A 20,760-nucleotide genomic window follows, 5' to 3' on the forward strand; every position below is an offset into this window, starting at 1 on the left:
GTTTAACATTTAGCTCTTAGCTTTGTGAAGCAGCTTGTGTTGTAGCGTACGCTCTTACTTCTTTCAGTTGCACATGCAGTAGTGGGCCAAACTTTAAGGCTTTATCAGTTCTTAGCTGTTAATCCTCAGGTTTTTTTCAATTGTTGCACTCAAAGAAAACTTCATTTTCTGACAGGAATTTTCATTATTTGACAAAAACATCTCCAGCCTTGAACTCCTCTTCTGTTCATTAAATAAGCAGAAATTGCTTGAGAGCAACAGGATCTTTAGCCAGGAAAGAGGGTCTTCTACAGCTGCATCTCACTGCCTGGATTTCTGTGTCTACAGCAGCAGTGAAGTGAGATTTGGAGAATTCAGATTTTGAAAAAGTATGATATTGTGTTTCTTGAGACTAAGTATTTTGCTTATGTCAATGAAACAATTTCTGTTCTACTAACTGTTATAATGAAAGGAATTGTCAATAAACACAATGTTTACTTCATTCCTTTTTGACAATAGCTTCATTTTTTGTAATGCTCCTTAGTACTTCACAGAGATTTCAGAACACTTTTTGCTATTTCCCTCCTAAGGTTTCCAGGAGCATTAGATTACATGATTATAAGACTAATCATTAGTTTCTTCTTTGGGTATGTGGCTTGTTGCTGCGTCAAGCTCTTTTCTGTACTCAGTTCAGTTTTTAAAAGCTGTATACTCCTGGGCCTTCCGGGGGTCTACATCTTCTAGCACTTAAAAATACCAAAAAGTGGACAAAACAACAAAAAGTATGCAAAAAATTGAATTATGAGCAAGAGTACAAACTGGGATTCAGAGCCCCTGGAATCTGTCCTTGTCTCTGCAGCTTTGCTGTTCAGGCAGTTAAACTCCAATAATGCCCAAGGACTGGGAGGTCGATTTTCCCCCACCCCCTTCATCAAAAACAATTGCCTAAAACCAAGCAACTAAACTCAAAGTTGGGAAAGCTCAGAGCCTAAAATGAAAAAAAAAAAAAAAGCCTGAATGAAACTACCACACTGAAGACAAGAGTTTTACCACTAATTCGGGTGGGATTCTGACTCTTGACTCTCTAAATTCTACTGTGGCTTATTAGAATAATTTGTGCTAGACCTGTAACTGTGGCGATCCCTTGCCTTGCTGACCTTACAAGCTGGATTGCTGCTGTGCTCTGGTACCCAGTTTTTTGCATGAATGGGCTGGGATCAAAGTCAAGCAGGCTGCCGGGTTATATTCATGCTACGTGCTGAGGCTGTGGTCTGAGGTGCTCTGTGCTGTGCTGCAGAAACCTCTTATCATTGATATTCAATATGTTTTTCTGTCTCATGTTCGAGGTAGATGGTTTATTTCAATCTCCTCAGGATCAGAGAATCACCAATGCGTTCCCTCTGCTCTGTGCACAATGATTTCAGAGGCACAGGCTTGCAGCTACAAGCAGCTGAAGGCAAAATGCATCTGCCTATTACACGGCTTTATTTTGGAGCCACAAAGGGAAACTTGACTGAATTGTATCATTCTGGCTGAAAAAATTACTTTTTTTAATAGACTAACCTTTCTCTTAGAGACCTCCTCTTCATCCCTCTTTCAGTGCAGCTTCAATTTGATGTTATCTCTGAGACAATAGAAAAGGTAATACCTGCAACAGAAAAGGTATTCTGTATCAAACACATTTTGATGCATTATCTCCTGAGAGTTTTGCCACTCACCCAAAGCCTGTGGAATGAATATGATGACTTTGATATGTATGATCTCTGTTTGCGTTCTGAGACTCTCTGGTCTTCGGCCTCTTGCTTCAGGAGATAATCAGCCCTGTGTTTTGGTGGTTTGTGTGTGTTTAGAATGGGCAACGCAGCTGTTCTAAGAGAGCAAACAAAAGAAATAATGGATTATTTTTCTTTTAGAAGACTTGTTTCTTTCTTTTGAAGTTTTATAATGTAGTTTGAAATCTTCAATTTCAGCTGGGGAAAGGAAACACGTAGCCTCTTCAATGTTTCCCCCTTATTGGTCATGTAATTTTTTCTGGTTTGGGATAGTGGCAGTGCAAGTCCTGAAACTGCATTGCTACAGATGGAGGACTAGCAGATTTATTGAAGCAAGATTCAAAATCCCCTTTTTTGGTGGTAAGATGAGAGCCTTGTGTAGGTGTCTCCTTCTTTTGATGTCACATCTCTTGTCTTCCAACCACTAGCCAGGAGTGGGATTCTCAGTGCAAGGTTGTGAGTGTGTGGCCTGATTTAAACTGTGGGGCATGTTATTAGACTCCATCTTTTGCTTTAACAAACCCTCTGAGGCAAATGAAATGAAAATTGAGATTATATTCGGTATGTGTGGAATAATTCCTTTCACGTATGATGCTATCATACATCATAAGAAACTAGTAAGTTGCAGAAATTCATAGTATGTGCTTAATGTTACATATATACTGTGTGTTTGTGTGTGTAAATATATAGTGTGGGTGTATTTTGGCACATAAAATTGCTCTGCTTGCATTAGTAAAAAAAGTTAATATTTAGTTCTATGTCTAGCAATCCTTAATACATTTCCAGAAAGTGTTTGGAACTTGGTCTTGCATATTTGCTGGATGGTGATTTTTGTGACTTTGTGTGCATTAGTTTAGCCAGTCCATTGAGCAGGAGCATTTTATAGGTGATCTACAACTTCACTTTGTTTCCCACAATAGCAAAAGCTGGAATAAAGCTGTAATGAAAAACAGAGCAGCCATTAGGTGAGTTTGGATTTAGTTATTCATAAAGCTTTTCAGATTGTTGTTGTAAAGCCAATTATTATGCTGATACTTGATCTGAGTATTAATAGTCTCACTGTAAGAATAAAAAAATAACAACATTTATAAATTAAACGCAAGCGTGGGAATGATTCGTCGTTAAAAAAGTCAGTTGGAGAAGGAGCAGTTTGCCAAGTTTGGCCATTAAATTCAAGTGTTAGATTTACAATGTGGATATAAGATACAGACTCACTATCAGCGTCTAAGCTTCCATCAGCTGTGGCAAAGCAAGAGTCCAGCAGCTGCTTGTTTCCTGGTAGATTCCTTTACAGTCCTGAAATCCAAAATAATGCTGTCTTCACACACAAACTCACAGGCTTCTAGTGAGTGTAGAAAATTAAATCCCCCATGAGGGCAAAAAGTTTGTTTAATGTGATTCTACCAGGAGAAAAGTGAAGGAAATTTGGTTGTGGTCAAATCTGGCTGCAGGAGGATCTGTCTGCCAAGTGCTCCGCACAGCTCCGTGCTCTCAAGTAACGTTCCCCTTGGGGGAGGGAGGCTGTGGGCACCACAGTCCTCTGCTTTTTAAGTCCTCTGTGAGTGCCACGCGTTTTGGACAAAAGGGTCAATTGGAGAAGGTAACGAACTTTGCCTCTTTAATTTGGCTATTGGTAATTCTAGTGGGTGATACAGCATATGGATACATTTTGAGAAGATGTTTATCTCAGCCCTTCCATTCTAGGTATCTCATTGGGCTGCTTGAAGTAGAGAGGGAGTGCCCTGATGGAGCATCCAGCAGGAGCTGAAACAGCTGCTGTCAGCAGCCCCGACCTCATCAGAAGAGAGGTAAGGATGTTGATATTAGGAGCTACATAAAACATCTAACGTATGCGTGTATCGAGAAATAGCTATGTCTATGATGGAAATCTTGGCTTGTATGAACATTGTAGAGACGTAGACTGGCATTTTCAACTCCATTTGAGGAGAGGAAGAAGCATCTAACTTGATTTCAGAAAAATTAAGGTCACCTAGGCCAATCTGAAATTCTGGCAATGGCTTCTCTGAATCCCAGTGAGTTCCTGTTCCATAAAGCAATGTTCCCTAGCTATTCTTTTTAAGAAGGCCATTAAGCAATTGTCACCTCTCTAAGTCACCTCTCTTCTTGAACACTGTGAGTACATGATGTGGCTGCCCAGACACCAGTAAAAAGTTCCTGTCTGCTGGGAACACCACTATACTCTCTATGAGTAGTTTTAAGGCCCATTTGTGGAGCTCAACAAGTGATAAAAACCAGAAAGTTGTCCAGAGTCTGGCTGGGAAACTTCTATTTCCGCTGGCTTGAAAGAAATTCAATTGTAGAAAATTGCATTATTCATCTTAGTCTTTCTATTGAACGTTATTCATCAAGTTAGTGATTGCTGAGTGTTGCCTTACTCCAGCTCTCTCCTTTAGGTGGTAAAAGCTTTCATTGTTCTGTCTCCTGAATTTACATCTCACGATGCTGAAAAACTAATTCTCCAACATGTGAAAAATAGTTACTGTGTCTTGTAAATATCCAAGAGAGGTAATTATCACTGAGTTCTGAATGTACAAGTCCTTCCTGCCAACGCACCCTAAAATTAAAACTCCTCTAATCAAACTTAATAATCATGCTAGAAATACAATCAAGTTATATTTTGGAATCATAGAATTTTGCTTTTTTTTCTCCTGGAACCTTTTTTAATCAGGTTTTGAAATGTAACATTGAAAATCTAACCTCATCCTAACTACATGAGTAAACACTTCTTAGCTGAACATCACAGGCCTATCCTGATAGGATCTGATGTTGTCTTCTTACATTGAAAATACAGATGAACCTATATTAGATTTCACTGTGATCATGTACAGGAAAATGAAATGTTCCTTCACCTAATCAGATTGTGTCTATGAGCATAAATTTATCCTAATTATTGTAAGCTAATCAGATTTTATAAATTAAATACAGTTATAAAATATTAAGTGTATTTCTAGGCATTTGAATGACTAACTGAACAGAGAAAGATGATGCTTGGATGTTAGAATAACAAAGGATTTGGATACTCCAGTGTGGGTGAAAGCCTCAGCTGGCAACGATCAATAGCCTGCGGGGTTCCTCAGCGGAGTTAACCCAAGTTAGCATTCATCCCGGATTATCAGGTTTAAAGGCTACGGCAGGCTTGAGGGAATCTCAGCATGATTGTCACAGCTCATTACTGGTGGCAGTGGGCTGTGCTGAGGTAAACTGTGCTACAGTATTTCTAGGTGAGGCAGGAATCAAACTCCAGTAGTGCCTAGCATGGTTGGAAAGAACCCCAGGGCATTCACATTCAGAGTCAAACGTGAATAATTCATCAGGAATAGCGGGATAAACCCCACCTGGCTAACCAGTGATGCATCAGCTCCCACTAAAAAGACTTTGGAAGGCTTCCAAAGCCAAAAAGTCTTTGGCTTCCCTCAGTTTCTGCACAGGATTCCAACAACTATAATGCAGCATTTTTAATTTACCTTCCCGTTTCCTGAGGAACATCTTTGTTCTGGGAAATTATTTTTTTTCTCTTCTTGGTGAAATCATAACAGAGGGAAAACATGCTGGATGTTTCAAATGTAATCCCATTTTTGGAGCAGAATAACTAGAAATAGTGTTAGATTTTTAACTGCAAAGTATGTGACTATGCATCAAATGTTATTTTGTGAGGATGTTTTTAAAAATTGTTGATCAAGACTTCCAGCTTTAGCCAATGCTGGGTCACATGTAGTTTCAGGATTAACTATAATCAAGGATATCCTGAACTGGGTAGTCAGTTCAGCCTGTGAGATGTTTCCATAACAGTCAAGCACGGTTACACGGCTATGGTTGCGGCAGTGGTTTAGAGCATCCTTGTTAGGTCACATCTCACATTTCTTGTTACGCTCTGTAGCACCTGCACGTCACACAGAGCACACCCTCTGTGCTCTTCACGCTTGCTTCGGAAGATACAAGTAGTAGTTGAACTCAATGACCAAGGTTGTATTTACTGAGAGCTCAAAAACACCAGTGAGCCAAAAAAACCAGGGTTATTTGTCTTAAAATTTCCTGGTTCTGCTGTGAACCCACCGTGCAGAACCCACGAGCACATCTGCTGTTGTACCAAGAGCCTGGGAAAATAACAAACACGCGGCGTAGTAAAGCTGTTGATGACCTTTCAGAACAACTAATTGAGTTATTAACTGCCAAACGCACACAAGTCCCAGGAGAGGCTGTGCCAGAAGCGTTCTGTGGATGGATCTCGCCTCTTTTATCTCACCTCTTTCATACCCTTAAGCTCTGAAGTGGATATTGCTTTGCTTTCCAGCTAGAAAGCACGTAATTGCCTGAGGTCAAAACTAAAGAGAAAACAAATGCACAAAATGCTGTGTCCATGTAGATTACATCAATCTAAATGGATCTGAGCTGCATTACTGAAACCAGGGGACAGTTGAAAATTTATTTCTTTCGGAGCAGAATTAGACCTCAAATGAAAAATAAACCCCACTCTCTGGAGTATTTGCATACGGGCAGTGTTATATTTCTTAAGGAAATTACAAAAGCGACTGAAAGTAGGTGGGTTTGGGTGTTTTTATTAATCAGTGCTTTGGAGATTCATTCCACAGAGAAAATCTTTAGGCTGCCTCCTGTCCAAATTGTCGTACTTGAAGTAAGCAATAGACGTGTCGGAGAGGAACTGCATCATGTGCATCAGGTACGACGGTCGATAGTTATTGGCATCAGGCTTATGAAAATCTTCATATCTTTATCACACCAATTCTCATACTATGTTTAACTCCAGAAGTTGAAAATGAGGCTTCACTGGTGCCATTTGCAAAGTCACTGGTGCCATAGAATAGAGTTATATATTGATGTATGGTGGATTATCCATTCTCCAGAGGCAGTGAACCAGAAATGCCGTCATTCGTACTCAGCACTCTTTCCATCTTCTCTCAGCTTTTTCAGTGATTGTGCCTTTCTTCAGAAGCTAATTGGAGAAATGAAATCTGTGCTCTCAGGAGCAAATAGTCCCCACTACAGAACGTGATGTGTGATACTAACGAAGGGCTCCAACCATTCAAAGACCTGGAGTGAGCCAGGAGGAATCAATTCTCGCCAGGTAAAGTACTACGCAAGATATACGAGGAGGAGTTGAAAGTAGCCTCACCTAATCAGAAATAACATCTCCAGGTAAGCACAACCTCTTAAACACCCTGAGAAATTAGTTTTTATTTAGTATTTGTTTGAATACCTTTTCTTCTCAAAAATGAAATACGTCATCTGACAATGTAAAAAAAAAAAAAAAAAATCTATAATGCCAGGTTTTAGTCGTCTTTCTTCATATGATTCTGACTTTTATGGAGGAAGTTGGACCACCAGAAACCAGTTATAATTTTCCGGTTTATGTCAAGCAGACTGAAGAAGTTACTTCTTTCTGTAAGGACATCTTCTAGGTCTGAGTCTGCAATCACTGGCTCAGTTCTAAGGGAAAAATAAAACAGCAGCCAGTTCCACAAGGATTTTACTGATTAACCATGAGTTCTAGAATCAGGTTTTTTTTAATGACCCGTTAAGGACAGAGATAATAAACAATATGTTATAGATTATGAGAAAAAAAGAAAAAGCCTCCATCCAGATCTTTTTGTCCCCGAAGCTGAGTGAGTTTTGAGTACCAAATTGCCATACATACAGCTCTAATTCACTTCACTCTTTTGCAAAGTGTTTTCATGGTAATACACAACTGCAAATGGTATTTTGTGAAACCAAATGCAACTCTCTGTACTTGTGGACAGTGTGATGTGGTGAGAGCATTAGCCTGGAAAAAAAATCAACAGCAGATTTGGAAAACCGCCTCCGAGTTATTCATTATACTTTGTTATCCAGCTAATACAAGGCAAACGCTGGGGAAAGAAGGGGCAAATCTTTTCCTCGAACATGGGAATAGTTGGTACAACTCATGACAGCTCTTGGGTTTGGGTGATTGGTGGGTTTTTGGTTTTTTTCTGAACGCTCAACTATTTGCAGGTTCGAACTCCTACTTTGGTTTGCCAGAACCAGGGTAATTCTTTGAGAAACCTCAGGATGAATGAAAAAAATGGAAGACTTAAAAGGGTTACCAGAGCTCTAGCTTACCCATAAGGAGAGATGGGATAAAAAGTCATGAAGAGATGTTCTTGCTGCTCTGTATACAACTGTTCCATTTGGAACCAAAAGCTCATCTGGAAATGTGCACATCATATGACTATTATTGAATTTCCTGTCTCTTGTAGGAGGAAAATAATCATTAAAAAAGTAGTTCTGATGGTTATCGTCTCCAAAAGCCCCCATACATCTGCTTTTCTGCCATGAAGATTTTACTTGAATTTCGAGTGTTGCGGTCCCCATGGAGCATCCAGACACTCGGCAGATTATTCCACCAGTATCATAAGACTTCTGCACCTTTGAATTTCTCAGATTATGAAGCTATCAATCGTGGTGAACAGGAAGTACCTGAGTACTTCAATTTTGCAAGTGATGTACTGGACAAGTGGTCTCAAATAGAAAAGGTAGCCTTTTTAACCCTCTAGATTCAGTATTCTTAATTCAACACTGCCTCTACCCCCAAAATCAAATCTAAAGCCATCACTGGCTTCAGTGGGACCAGAACTTCCTCCTCTATTTCTATTTTAACATAATCTTACATTGCAGAGAAAGGAGAGGCAATTGGCTTTAGCATCAGAGGGGACATAGTGCTTTGTGACTCTGATTCTGCAGTGTGGGTAGTGCTGGGTTCATAAAAGCCTCTAAGTAATTTGTGAGCATTGCAAATCGGGTAGACATACATCCCAACTTAAAACTGCCTTGGAAAAGAGCTCTTTTAAACAAAACATGCTTAATATCCCTGCCTTAGAATATGTAACGCTATCAGATTCTACTGCATGGAGCATCCCAAAAACTCTGCAAGGAAGTCTTGGAAGTAATTATGTTCCCTTGCATCGTATACAGGAACGAAAGGGACCATCAAATCCAGCTTTGTGGTGGATAAATGGAAAAGGAGATGAAGTTAAATGGAGCTTTGAAGACCTGGGCTTCCTTTCCCAAAAAGCAGCCAGTGTGCTCTCTGGGCCATGCGGTCTTCAAAAAGGAGACCGTGTTCTAGTGATTCTGCCTCGAATCCCAGAGTGGTGGCTGCTGCAAGTGGCTTGTATGCGAACAGGTGAATTGTACAGTTCCTAATGTTCTGCAGATTGTTACCTTATATGCCAAAAGCTGGTTAACAATTCATATAACGATTACGTTTCTTATTTGACTTCATGGCTTGGACATTTGGCAAGCAAAGGGGCTGACAGGGGTAGTCCCTTATGACTGATGGAATTACCTTCATCATTTTTCTTCCACTTTCTGTGGCTTGCGTTGATTGTGTTAAACCAGTTTGATTTAACTTCAACAGACTTAAGTTAAAGCTACTAGTGTTAACTGCTCCGAAGTTATACTTTCTGCTTGCGTTGTGCCTAGAGTAAAGGATCTCATAGAAATAGAAGCTATTTTGTACTTCAGATCTGCACATCTGTATTCCACTTCAGGCGCGTGGGACTTGTTTTACTTTCTCCTTATTTCTGGATTGAATGGTGCTGGTATTAAATGAATCAGGAGAAGCTATGAGGTGATCAGGACTGAAAGTGAAAAATACCTAATAAATTTCCAATTTTATTGCACTTTCAGGTGTTATCATCATCCCAGGAACAACACAACTGACAGCACAAGACATTTGCTATAGATTGACGGCTTCCAAGGCTAAGTGCATTATTACAACCGATGCGCTTGCTCCTGCAGTGGACTCAGTTGCATCTAAGTGCCAGTTTCTGAAAACAAAGTTAATGGTATCTGAAAGCAGCAGGGCCAAGTGGCTGAACTTCAATGATTTGCTCAAGTAAGTGCCTTCTACCTTAACTCCATCACAGTTATCTCTAATGGAAAAATTCTGATATTGTTCAAACACGCGTGTGCACTTGTCTCTCATTAACAAACTAAATCCCTTTGAAGGGTGGGGAAGAAGACAATTTAGCCTTTTTTATAGGAAGAAAGGGAATATTTGGGAATAGCCAAATTGCTAATTAAAAATTAATTGCAATCTTATGATATCTTGGTTTGTTCTATATGAAATAATATAGTACAATGGACAGGAAAGCCTGTTTTATTGACAGCTGTGGTCTGTTTACTCTCTAAAGTTCGAAAAAAAAATATTCTGTACAAATTATTACAATTCATCTTCCTAACACTTGATGATAATAAGGCTAATGAGAACAGCTTTTCACTCTGAAAGGCTAAAAAAAGGGCGCTGTGAAGTGAACCTGTTGTGGTTAGGAATTCACTGGCCTCACTGCTGAAAAGCAGCTACTGAAATGGCATCCAACAGACAGCTCTTCACGGAGCATGTGGGACTGCAGGAGGGGCAAATCTGAGAAGGGAAGGGAATACCCTGCTGCAATCTGCACACGGCCCTAGGTGGGATTTTGCCACCTGATATTTTGCTAAAAGCAGCTGCGTAGCTAAAACCGTTCTTTCAAGGTGGGATCCAAGCTCCTCAGTCACTTCGGGAGCTTTATAAGATGTGCCACGTGTTCTCAAAACCACGTCTGTCTGAACTAGCATTGACTGTACTGCTTGCTGTACAGTCTCACTGTACAACCAGCCACTTCAGTGGCACTGAACTGGGAGACAGAGGAAGCGGTGACACTGCCTTCTCAAACCTCCTAGAGCTACGGAAACATTGTCAGCTTGATTTGCTGAGTCCTCTTTCATGCTGGGCTGATATTCCATGGCTCAGTTCCATGTCAGAAGGTCATATAGATTTGATAAAGCCTAACCCTTGTAGGGGACTGTCAGTCCTGCGGCGGCTGTCGCTGGTGGTCGGGCTGTAGGCTCTCTGGTTTCCCCAGGTGCCTGCCTGTCAGAACGGACTGTCTGGCTCCAGTGCTGGGCTGCAGTTCTCCCTGCTCGCTGTCTCACCAGGTCACTGGCAGCCTGCCGACCTCGTGGGCTAATTGCCTGGATTTCCCAGCTGCCCGTGTCCTCAGGTGCCTTAGCTGACTTCTGAACTGGTTTGCCTTCTCATTCTAGTAAGAGAGCCAGCTGGCAATTTTTACTCTGGAGAAAGTGGACGTGGGGAATAGTTAAAGAGCAAGACCAGCAACAATTTAATACAGAAATAGCAGTGCAAGAGCGGGGCAGTCTCAGTAGTTTCTTATCCCTCGCATCTCATTATACAAACAATCCTGCATGTATTAGGTACAAAGGCTCCGAGCTAAGTGTGCTAAATAACACCAGCCACCATTTCATACAACCTTCTCTTTTTTTCTTAAGGGCTTCCCCTGCTGTCCATGACTGTGTGAAGACAAAAAGCCAGGATCCAATGGCAATCTATTTTACCAGTGGTGCCACGTGTTCTCCAAAAATGGTTGAACATTCCCATGGAAGCTTTGGTCTGGGTTTTTTTCTCTGTGGAAGGTAAAGTATCGCACTAATTATGCCTTTACAGCTTCGAAATGTGAATCAAACTTAAGAGGCTTTGTATGTGATAAAATTCTGTAGACAGTGAGGCTCACACAATAATGTATGTGTCATTTCTTTCAACCTCTTCCGCTGAATTGTACCCAGGAAGCAAGAATCTTTTTTGATTTGGTTTATGGCTCCATTTTAGAAACATATTGCCTGATAATCCAGGATAAGTACTGAGTTAGGGTACCATTTGATTTTCAATGTCTTTGCCATCAGTATAAAGCTAGGAAAAAGGCATTTATTTAAGGTCTTGGGTTTCAGATCAAATCTACCACGCCTTTATAAGAAGAAAAAAAAAAAAGCAAACAAAACCAAAAACCCCCTCACATTCTTTATTTCTACTTACAGACTCCCTTGTATTGATCACCTCTGTCTTCAACAGGTACTGGATGAGCTTGACTCCCTCAGACATCATGTGGACCATGTCAGACACTGCTTGGGTGAAGGGAGCCATTGGAAGCATTTTTGGTCCGTGGTTCCAGGGCACATGTGTTTTTGCACATGAAATGCCACAGTTTGATCCAAGAGCAATCTTAAACATAAGAACACTGTGCTCACAATGAACAGTTACTCATATTTCATGTTGTTTTCCAGGCAGGCCACAAAACTAAGACTCTTTAGATTTATGGGATTAACTGGTTTAAGATGGCATAGCCACAAGGTGATTGCTTTTTGAATAGGAATATAATACAGGAAGGATTTTACAGCGTGACTCCTTTGGGCATAGGATATTACCAGCTGCTTCTCATCAGTGGGAGTTACTGGTATTATTTAAACCTCTTCCTACTCTATTTGTAATGATAAATGAGCTGAATTACTTGTAAATTAATATTTTAATCACACTGCTGTGACCCTTAAGAAGGGCAAGTTGGTCCTGGGAAACACTGAAGGTGAGAGATTGGCTTGTTCTTGAAAGAAATTATTTTCAAGCTCCTTAAGTTTTAATCTTGCACAAAGGCAAGAGTGGTATTCCAAACTGGCTCAAAGCACCTACATGGTAAAGTGTATATTCCTAACATGTGGGGGTTATTTAGGGATTTTAATCCCATTTCATCTCCTTTCTAAAATAGTAGTTGCTAGTTTGGTTTTTCCTTTTTTTTTTTTTTTTGTATAAATTTCTCAGCTTTGGAAACACCTGATTGCCATGCACAGAGGCACAACATGAAGCTTTGTAGCAGAGGCTGCTTTACTGTGGTGTGGCTGGAGTGAATGCTGGTGATGGGAGGTCTCCCCTTGCTTGTATTTGCTACTACCTGTCCCCCTCTCTCAGAAAATTATTATTGTAGGCAGAAGTGAGTTTTAAGGAAAAAAGTAAGGCTTAGCTCCACCTGAGTGACTGTGAATCATCTGCTGGTGGTAGGTGTGAGCAATAAAGATGTGTCAAATATGAGAAATAACGATGTGTCAGAAACAGAGGCTCAATGGAGATCTTTATTTTTCTAGCAAGTCACTCATGCCCTCTGTTCTGTCCCAAGTAAAGGAGGATATATAAATTTGCCAGTCCAAACCAACCCTTTAATCTAGCATTACTCACAGCTCAGCCAGAGCTCGTGGAGACTTGGCTCTGTGTGTCAGGCCCTTTGTCAGGACAGCGAGGAAATTGCAGCATGTCTACAGATTTGTGATAGACTGTTCCAGAAAGCGTGGGGCTAGATAAAAGGCTGACATAGGCAATATGGTCAACAAAACCCTGTAATTGTAGGTGCCTCCATTCTTTGTCCTAGATGTGGCTTTACTGACATACCCTGTAAAACCTACGTTGCACCTCCGGGGCTCGGGTTTCTTTTCAAAGGGGTTGGTCCTTGTGCTTCAAGTGAGCATCAGGACAAATTAGGTACACCAGTGATTTACCACAGTCGGTGTATCACGTCTTCAGCTGATGTTTGGGGCACTGTAACATCTTCCCTGAACACTCACGGTGATAGTAATTACTCTGCTTTCCACGTAACTGGGGTTACAATCAGGTCATTTGTAATTTGTGTCCTAGTATGGAATAGAAAGGAATAGCTAGCAGCAAGATTTTCCCTAAGACAATATTGTTTAACTCTCTTTTTTTCTTTCTTTAATTGAACAGACTTTGTGCAGATATCCAGTGACCACTCTGTGCAGCGCCCCGACTGCCTATCGCATGCTGGTACAGCACGACCTCACCGGGTACTGTGTGTCTGTTAACAAGTGACAGTGTCACATCTGTTCAAGCCCTTGCCTGGCTCTGTAACTGTGATTTCTTTGGGCCCTCGTAGCCATTTAAACTCTCAGAGCAGGGGAAATTCTGTATTGGAGGCAGGGCCTCGTCCTTAGCAATACAGAGAGAGTTAACAAAATCCAACCCAGAGCAAACTGTGCCCTGAGGTGTTACAGACAGTAAAGACAGAGAAAGCTCCAGGCTTTCTCTCAAACCTAACCTTAACTCTCAGAGAGTCCGGTGTGCCCTTAAGTCATGGGGTTGGACACATGGTTGTCAGGGAAAGCAGAATTTGTCCCTCTGTGTCCTCTGATCTCAGCCACGTCCTCTTTCTCTGAAGGTATTCGTTCCAGGCACTGAAGCACTGTTTGACCGGAGGGGAACCACTCAACCCAGAAGTGATGGCACAGTGGGAAAAACAAACAGGACTGACTATCTACGAAGGCTACGGCCAAACAGAAATTGTACGTTCAGCTTTTTTGTAAAGGGTTACAACTCGGCTGTCACTTGGGAGACTTAGATATCTCATTCCTTTTGGTAAATATGGGGCTTGGCCACATATGACTAAAAAGAAAGATGAACACACTTAGAATTCCAGCTTGGTGAAGATAACGCTTCTAAGGCTACTTCAGCTGTAAAACATTGAACTTTTTGTCAAAGACTCTCAGTGAAGTTCACAAACGAGTTGGCTCATACAGATGGAAGATATAGATCTTGTGCTAGCGTAACAGTGGGCATTGTACAAGAACAGGAATAGTCTCAGGAATGACAGTGAAAAATACCTGGGCTGGTTGTTTTTCTCTTCCAACAGGGAATGATATGTGCAAACATGAAAGGGATGAAAATTAAGCCAGGTTCCTTGGGAAAGGCAACTCCCCCCTACAATGTTCAGGTAGGGTGGTCCTCTTTTCTGTCTGATGTTGATTTCATTGGAAGTAAAATACAAGAGTAGAGCACGCTGTACAAGTTTCAGTCCCTACAGTGGTATTCAGGGCTGGCTGACTTTTTTGCATTAGCTGTTGGCTACTGGTTTGTTTTAGAACACGGCGCTCTTAAAATGTCAAGTTATAATCAGCCATTTGCCTTTTCTTTTGCAGATTATAGATGAAAATGGCAGTGTTCTGCCTCCTGGGAAAGAAGGAGACATTGCTATCAAAATGGATGCCAGGCGCCCATTTACTTTTTTCACTCGATACGTGGTAAGCCAAAAGTGAATTTCTGGAGAGCCAGTTCAGGCCTGCAGCACGGGATACGTTTATACCAACCAGAGCAGGTGCAACACCAAAGAGCTGTGGCTCTTCCCAACTTGATGGTGTTCTGACTTAGGAAAGTTGCCTTCACTCCCCGATTCTTCTGCAGACCTACTGCAGGATCTTCAGTTCTATATTTACCATTGTGATAAGTATTCCACTCTGGAAAAAAACAAGCACAAGCTCTTACGTTCTTGAGGCAGAAAACAAGCAGTGAAAGATACTACAGGTAGCATCCAAAGAGGCAAAACTCATCTCTAACCTTAAGGCTCCTCAAAATCTAAATACTGAAATATCTCATAAAATATTTAATTGTTGCTTGTTCAACAGGATGATCCAGTGAAAACCGCTGCCGTAATCCGTGGGAACTTCTATATCACAGGAGACAGAGGGACCATTGATGAGGATGGATACATATGGTTTATGGGGAGATCTGACGATGTCATCATCTCCTCTGGGTTTGTAGATTTCAGTTAAAATGCCAAGAAATGCCTAAAAACCAGCCATTTACCTTTCACCTACTAAGTATTTAATTTCTCTCTCCTAGGTATCGTATCGGACCATTTGAAATCGAGAGTGCCCTGATAGAGCACCCAGCCGTCATCGAGTCAGCTGTGGTCAGCAGCCCAGATCCCATCAGAGGAGAGGTTGGGGTCACTCTCCCATTCATAAAGTGCTTTATGTGACAGAGCTCATGCTCAGCTACCACTGAATTCATAAGACCTTTAATATAGCTATGCAAACTTCTCCATCACTTCATCAAAAGCGAGGGAGCAGTAGTTTGTGTATCCCGTAGTCCTTTCTTTTTTAAAAAAAAGTTAAACTATTAATACTCAGTTTCCTAAACAAGAGTATAAAGGTGACTCTAGTAAGAACTGATCTGCACACTTTGGCCCACTGCCTGGAGAATTATATTCTTTACTTTAACAACATGTGCTTACAGTAAAGGCCTGAGCACCTAGGAACTTTAACACAGTCCTTTACAGAACACTTACAAATTTGGAAAGAGTTTGAAACTTTTCTCATGTATTATCATAGATCTTTACTAATGTAATCAGAAACAGCCTTTCCTCCTAATTTTAAATTTTCTTATACAAAAGCGAATTTTGCTCTACTGTGCAGGTAAGATAAGGCAAGCCTGTACCGCAGACAATATTCACTTATTCTCAATTAATTGCCTCATTTGCTATGTTCTTCTAGTTTAATTAATGCTGTGGGGTTTATTTATTTTCCCTTTGTAGGTTGTAAAAGCTTTTGTGGTCTTGTCGCCTTCCTTTAAGTCACAAGATCCAAAGAAACTGGCCTGTGAATTGCAAGATCATGTCAAGAAAGTCACTGCTCCATACAAGTACCCCAGAAAGGCAAGTAGATGAGTATATAAAAAAAAATCTCCAGCACCTATTGCAACGAGAGGGAAGCCAGAAACAGAAAAATCAGTTTAAATGCAGTAACAAACAAAAATAGCTCAGATATGTGCTGTGCAAGAAAAATAACAAGTATTATTTTAAAGATTATTTTGGAAAATAATAGATGCAACACAATTTAAAACCAAATTGGAGTTACCTCCCCAGTCAACAAATTCCTATTTAAATTAAGTAGGATGGAAACTTATGCTGTTCTGAAAAAATATTTATGAATGAAATCTGATCATTTTACTTTTTCCTCTCTTGAATCAGATTGAATTTGTCAAGCAGCTGCCAAAAACAATCACTGGGAAAATCAGACGGAATGAACTGAGGACCAAGGAGTGGGGACAGACGTAACTTTGATAAGCAATCTAAAAATAAACCTATCCTTACCCATTTAATTCATGATGGAGCTTTCCTATTACAATCGTAAGCACCCACACAGGATTATATTTCACCCATGAGGCAGTGATTGTGTAATAAAGCACGAGGCTTAATAACTCCAGCTGTACATTTTTTAAATGCTTGTGTTATTGTTTAACAAAAATAAAGCACACATATGAATGAGAATTTAAAAACAAACAAACCCACAATCCACCCAGGAGTCTATCTTTGTCCTTATTAAGGTAGGCAGACTGCCTTGAATCAGCAACCAATAAACATTCACTATTGGCCGTTGTATCTAGTCTCAGATGATTCCTATGGTGACCTAGGCATTGCTGGGTTTAATCCACACAGAAAGCTTTAAAATTTAAAGAAAACACTGACAGAGGTAAGAAAGCAGAATTTTAATAAACAGGGTGGTAAGGAAGACAGGACTGGAGAAAAATGTTGAATTTTCCAACTTCTAGAACAACTTCGAGAGAAAAGGAAAATATAAATTAAACACTGTTGAGAAAGTTGAACACATCCTTTTCGTTAATACAAAACAAATAATAACATGAGGGGTTTTTTTTCCCCATGAGCAATCCACAGGCTTTTATGCTAGAATTTAAATACTAAAGCTAGACAGTTGTACAGGAAGGATACTCAAAACCCTACTGGAAAGCAGCTTATAGCTGCACTGGTTTTGGTTGGTTTTTTTTTAAAAGTCACTGGGATATCAAAAAAGTTGCCATAACAAATGGACAGCAGAAAGACTCACCAATGTTATTTTCAATCTGAAACAAAATTAATAGTGTAAATCTAAAACTACCAGAAATTAAACTTAATCCCCCTAGTACAGTATAACAGAGAGCTTCTCTCATAAGAAGTTTCCAAGCAGGATTTAAATTCAATTTTGAACCTTAAGAAAAAAATCTAAACAAAGGAAGACTTAATAACACCCCCACCCCAAGGATCAAGTCTTTGGAAAGAGCAGCAAAAGGTTATTTGCAGGGAACTGCTCAAGAGGATTCTGTTCAGTGACTACAGCGTTTCCTATAAACCAAGAACTGCTGTATACACAGCTAATGTAAACACACATGTAGTTTTAGCTAAAACTATCTCCAATGCCTGCACTGTACTTCTACTGTTTCAGAACAGTCAAATCTATTTCTCTAAATTGTCTACTAGTATTCAAGTATTTTGATCATAACAGTTCTTCCCATTCACTTTCAAGACTTGACGTATCCTTGCAGCACGATGCATACATATATGCATACAAACCCCTCCATCATATAGGAAATGAACAGCTTTAGCTTATTCTGTTGTTCACACAGAAAACCTTATCAGAGTTATGTAGTCATATACGTTGTCGGATCACATCCTTAAAAACCCTCGGTAAGTAACTGTCTTTTTCGGATCTCTCTGGTGTCAATACGTTCTGATAGAGCTGATTCTGCACTGCCTTTTGATGTTTGTAGCCACTAGATGTAACAACAGTCACTGTCTGTCAGAATGGCCACGTTTACGTACGCATGCACACACTCCAGCTCTTTGCTAGGTAAAGGCAATGCAGAACAAAGCCATGAAAGACTGACAGCAAGCTTCACCTGAAAGCTTGTTTCTCCTTGATTCTTGTTCACTTGTTTTACTTCATTTGAGCTCTTCCCCTTCTCCGTGGTTGTTCTCTTGTTTTACTTCCTTTGAGTTCTTCTCCTCCTCCACGGTTTCTGGTTTTACTGCTTCTGAGTTCTGTTCTTCTGTCAGACTTGATGGGTTTTGTTGTGTGTCTTCTTTGCTCTTCACCACCTCCTGCAGATTGTACTTTCTAAACAGAACATAGTCTCTCACCACACTCAAGCAACAGACACTTTTTATTATTTCCACCACAATCGTATATTGTGGGTTATTAAGATCGACTTTGTTTTCTGGATTGAGGCTTCCCACAATTCCTGTAAAACAAGATGTAGTTTAAAAGATGCTGGAAAAGCTGTTTCAGAGCACAAGCACACCCTGTTGAAAGGATAAAAGTTAAAAGAGAGAAGGCAATATTCCCCTTAGTTGTAACCAATTACTCATTTTTGTAATTGCTTAAAATACCAGAACAGATCAGGACTCTCAAAAAAATACTACCAGTAGGACTGATGTAACTGAACTACTATCGCACTGCAATTACAAAACACAAAATACTTGAGTAAGGTGGAGCTATTTTATAAGTCATATATCCAATGTAGAAAAAGTAACACATTATTTCAATAAAGCATTGAGAGAGAAAGCCTGATAGCAGTCATTTCAAACCACGTACAACTGACACTCCAAATTATATTCAATGCTGTTTGCTTTCTCTTAAGACATCAGCATCAACAACGAAAAGCTCTTTTAAGTCTTAGAGAAGCTTTTGTAATTCAACATGCAGATTTTAAGCAACACATATGTATGCCCATTAAGACCTCTTTTAATATTCTGATCTATGCTAAGCATGCAGTTGCAGGCTGCTTATATATTTGTGCTTACTTTTATGTGAAAACCATACGTACCTGCCAATTCCTTAATTACTTCTTCCCTACTCATATGACTGTTATTACGAGCTTTGTAAACAATCTGAAAAGTACCCTTATTAGGGGCTTTAAACCAAGGCTCAAAAAACGTTTCCGTGTATTTTTTCATATCTTCCATAAAGGCCTTGCAAGTTCCAGAAACAGGCAGCATGCGCAGAATGACTCTTGTTTTCTTCTTTTTAGTGGCATGCATATCCTGTAATATATGATGCACCAGGTCCTCAGGTTCTACAACAAAAACAGCTAGGTATGAGTAAACAAATTGAAGATGCTTCCTCCCTTTTTCCCCCCTCTAAACAATAAGCAGGGAAAATGAACACTTGGCTACACTGCTGTCAGCCTCAAATCCTGTTCTGTAGAGTTGTTTTACAACACCAAAACTGGATAATCAAAGATTATTTTGTCAAAGCAGATTCCTCTACCTTTAGAGACTCTGCCCCTGACAAAATGCAGTGCCAATGCCAAAGAGAAGGGGAAACCCAGTATTTGTTTGGTAAACGTGAGTGTCTCGGAAGTCACACTCGGTGGTCAGGCACTAACACTGTTCAGAGCAGTTTATTCCCACAGCATTCCCACCTATGCCTTGGGTTCTGATGAAGACCACGTTGTTGGCACCGCTCTCCACCGACTGGAACCGCCGCAGCTTCTGCTCTGTCAGGGTGCGGATTTGGCCGACCTCCTTCTTCAGGGCAGCCTCAACGTCGTCCTCATCCTCCTCCCTCTCGCTTCCAGACAGCCGCTCCTCGTGATCTGAAAACTTCACACAAAGCAAGACTCTTGTTTGGTGGGTACCAAGCCACAGCGCCCACAACCTAAAAACCAGCAGCAAGGCCGCCCTGGGCTGGGCAGGGGCTGAGAGAGCTGGGGGTGTTTAGCCTGGAAAAGAGAAGGCTGAGGGGAGACCTCATTGCTCTCTACAACTACCTGAAAAGAGGTTGTGGAGAGGAGGGAGCTGGGCTCTTCTCCCAGGGGACAAGAGGGAATGTCCTCAAGCGCAGCCAGGGGAGGTTCAGGCTGGACGAGGAAAAAAAATTTCACAGAAAGGGTCATTGGGAACTGGCAGAGGCTGCCCAGGGAGGGGGTTGAGTCACCTTCCCTGGAGGAGGTTTAAGGGACGGCTGGACGAGGCGCTGAGGGACATGGGTTAGTGACTGATGGGAATGGTTGGACTCGATGATCCGGTGCGTCTCTTCCAACCGGGTGATTCTCTGATTCATCCCCGATCCCCCGCGGGGCTGCGCCGGCCCCTCCTCCCACACAGCGAGCGCGGCGGCCGCGGGCGGGTCCCTCCCACGCAGGAAGGGGCCGAGGAGGCCTCGCGGCGCCGCTCCCCCCGCCGGCCCCGCACGCACCTGCTCGGGCCCGTAGAGCCGGTCCCCGTACTCGCCGAGGAGGCTGTAGGCCTCCCCCACGCACTTGCGCTCGTTCATGTTGCAGGTGATGAGGATGCCGCGCATACCGGCCTCCAGCTGCCGCCCGGCGCCGCGGGGCCGCTTGGCCCGCCCGGCCGCGAACTGGCCCCGGGGCCGCCGCTTCCGCGCCTCCGCCGCCGCCATCGCCCCCGCCGCGCCGCCTGATGGCGTCACCGCCGCGACCGCGTCGCCGCCAGAATGACGTCATCGCCGCGACGCCGCTGAGCGCCCCCCCGCCCCTCCCCGTGAGTCCCACACGGGACCGCGAGTTCGAGCCCCGCCGCCGCCCTCGGGCCCCTCGCGGGGCTGGGGG

At 41.7% G+C, this 20,760-nt stretch overlaps 2 protein-coding genes and 1 long non-coding RNA gene across 8 annotated transcripts; 2 read left to right on the forward strand and 1 right to left on the reverse strand.

Moving 5' to 3' along the window:
- The first annotated feature begins 1,247 nt into the window (after window positions 1-1,247).
- Window positions 1,248-6,833, forward strand: LOC138727481 (uncharacterized). Of its 2 annotated transcripts, XR_011338563.1 has the most exons (4): window positions 1,248-1,325; window positions 2,609-2,716; window positions 3,456-3,559; window positions 6,702-6,833. It is a non-coding gene; the product is annotated as an uncharacterized lncRNA (long non-coding RNA). The 2 variants fall into 2 exon arrangements; XR_011338562.1 differs by lacking the exon at window positions 1,248-1,325 and having other exon boundaries at window positions 2,471-2,716.
- Window positions 6,834-7,862: 1,029 nt separating this feature from the next.
- LOC138727641 (acyl-coenzyme A synthetase ACSM4, mitochondrial-like) lies at window positions 7,863-16,604 on the forward strand. The gene is given in 13 exon segments (XM_069870300.1): window positions 7,863-8,281; window positions 8,721-8,931; window positions 9,438-9,645; window positions 11,079-11,222; window positions 11,656-11,839; window positions 13,348-13,427; window positions 13,799-13,922; window positions 14,270-14,350; window positions 14,556-14,657; window positions 15,039-15,166; window positions 15,256-15,355; window positions 15,950-16,069; window positions 16,385-16,604. Coding segments are annotated over 13 exon segments (1,770 nt in total). The 5' UTR covers window positions 7,863-8,080; the 3' UTR covers window positions 16,472-16,604.
- Window positions 14,645-20,620, reverse strand: THUMPD1 (THUMP domain containing 1). 5 transcript variants are annotated; one of them, XM_069870294.1, is made up of 6 exons: window positions 20,388-20,620; window positions 19,612-19,792; window positions 19,015-19,263; window positions 18,176-18,429; window positions 18,088-18,141; window positions 14,645-14,870 (listed from the first exon to the last, which is right to left on the reverse strand). In XM_069870294.1, exons 1-6 carry the CDS (start codon window positions 20,589-20,591, stop codon window positions 14,820-14,822), a joined length of 993 nt encoding a protein of 330 aa, XP_069726395.1. In that variant the 5' UTR covers window positions 20,592-20,620; the 3' UTR covers window positions 14,645-14,819. The 5 variants fall into 5 exon arrangements, with proteins under 5 accessions (XP_069726395.1, XP_069726397.1, XP_069726398.1 ...); XM_069870296.1 differs by having other exon boundaries at window positions 18,088-18,429; XM_069870297.1 differs by lacking the exon at window positions 14,645-14,870 and adding an exon at window positions 16,916-16,970 and having other exon boundaries at window positions 18,088-18,429.
- Between the last annotated feature and the right edge of the window lie 140 nt (window positions 20,621-20,760).

The sequence above is a fragment of the Phaenicophaeus curvirostris genome, chromosome 16 (assembly GCF_032191515.1).
Source record: "Phaenicophaeus curvirostris isolate KB17595 chromosome 16, BPBGC_Pcur_1.0, whole genome shotgun sequence".
NCBI classification, from domain to species: Eukaryota; Metazoa; Chordata; class Aves; order Cuculiformes; family Cuculidae; genus Phaenicophaeus; species Phaenicophaeus curvirostris.

Coding starts and splice junctions, on each gene's coding strand:
- THUMPD1 (XM_069870293.1), bottom strand. CDS start 20,591: ATGGCGGCGGCGGAGGCGCGGAAGCGGCGGCCCCGGGGCCAGTTCGCG. Junction 19,264..19,611: donor CATCAGAACCCAAGGCATAG/GTGGGAATGCTG, acceptor TTTTTGTTGTAG/AACCTGAGGACCTGGTGCAT. Junction 18,430..19,014: donor AGTAATTAAGGAATTGGCAG/GTACGTATGGTT, acceptor CTTGTTTTACAG/GAATTGTGGGAAGCCTCAAT.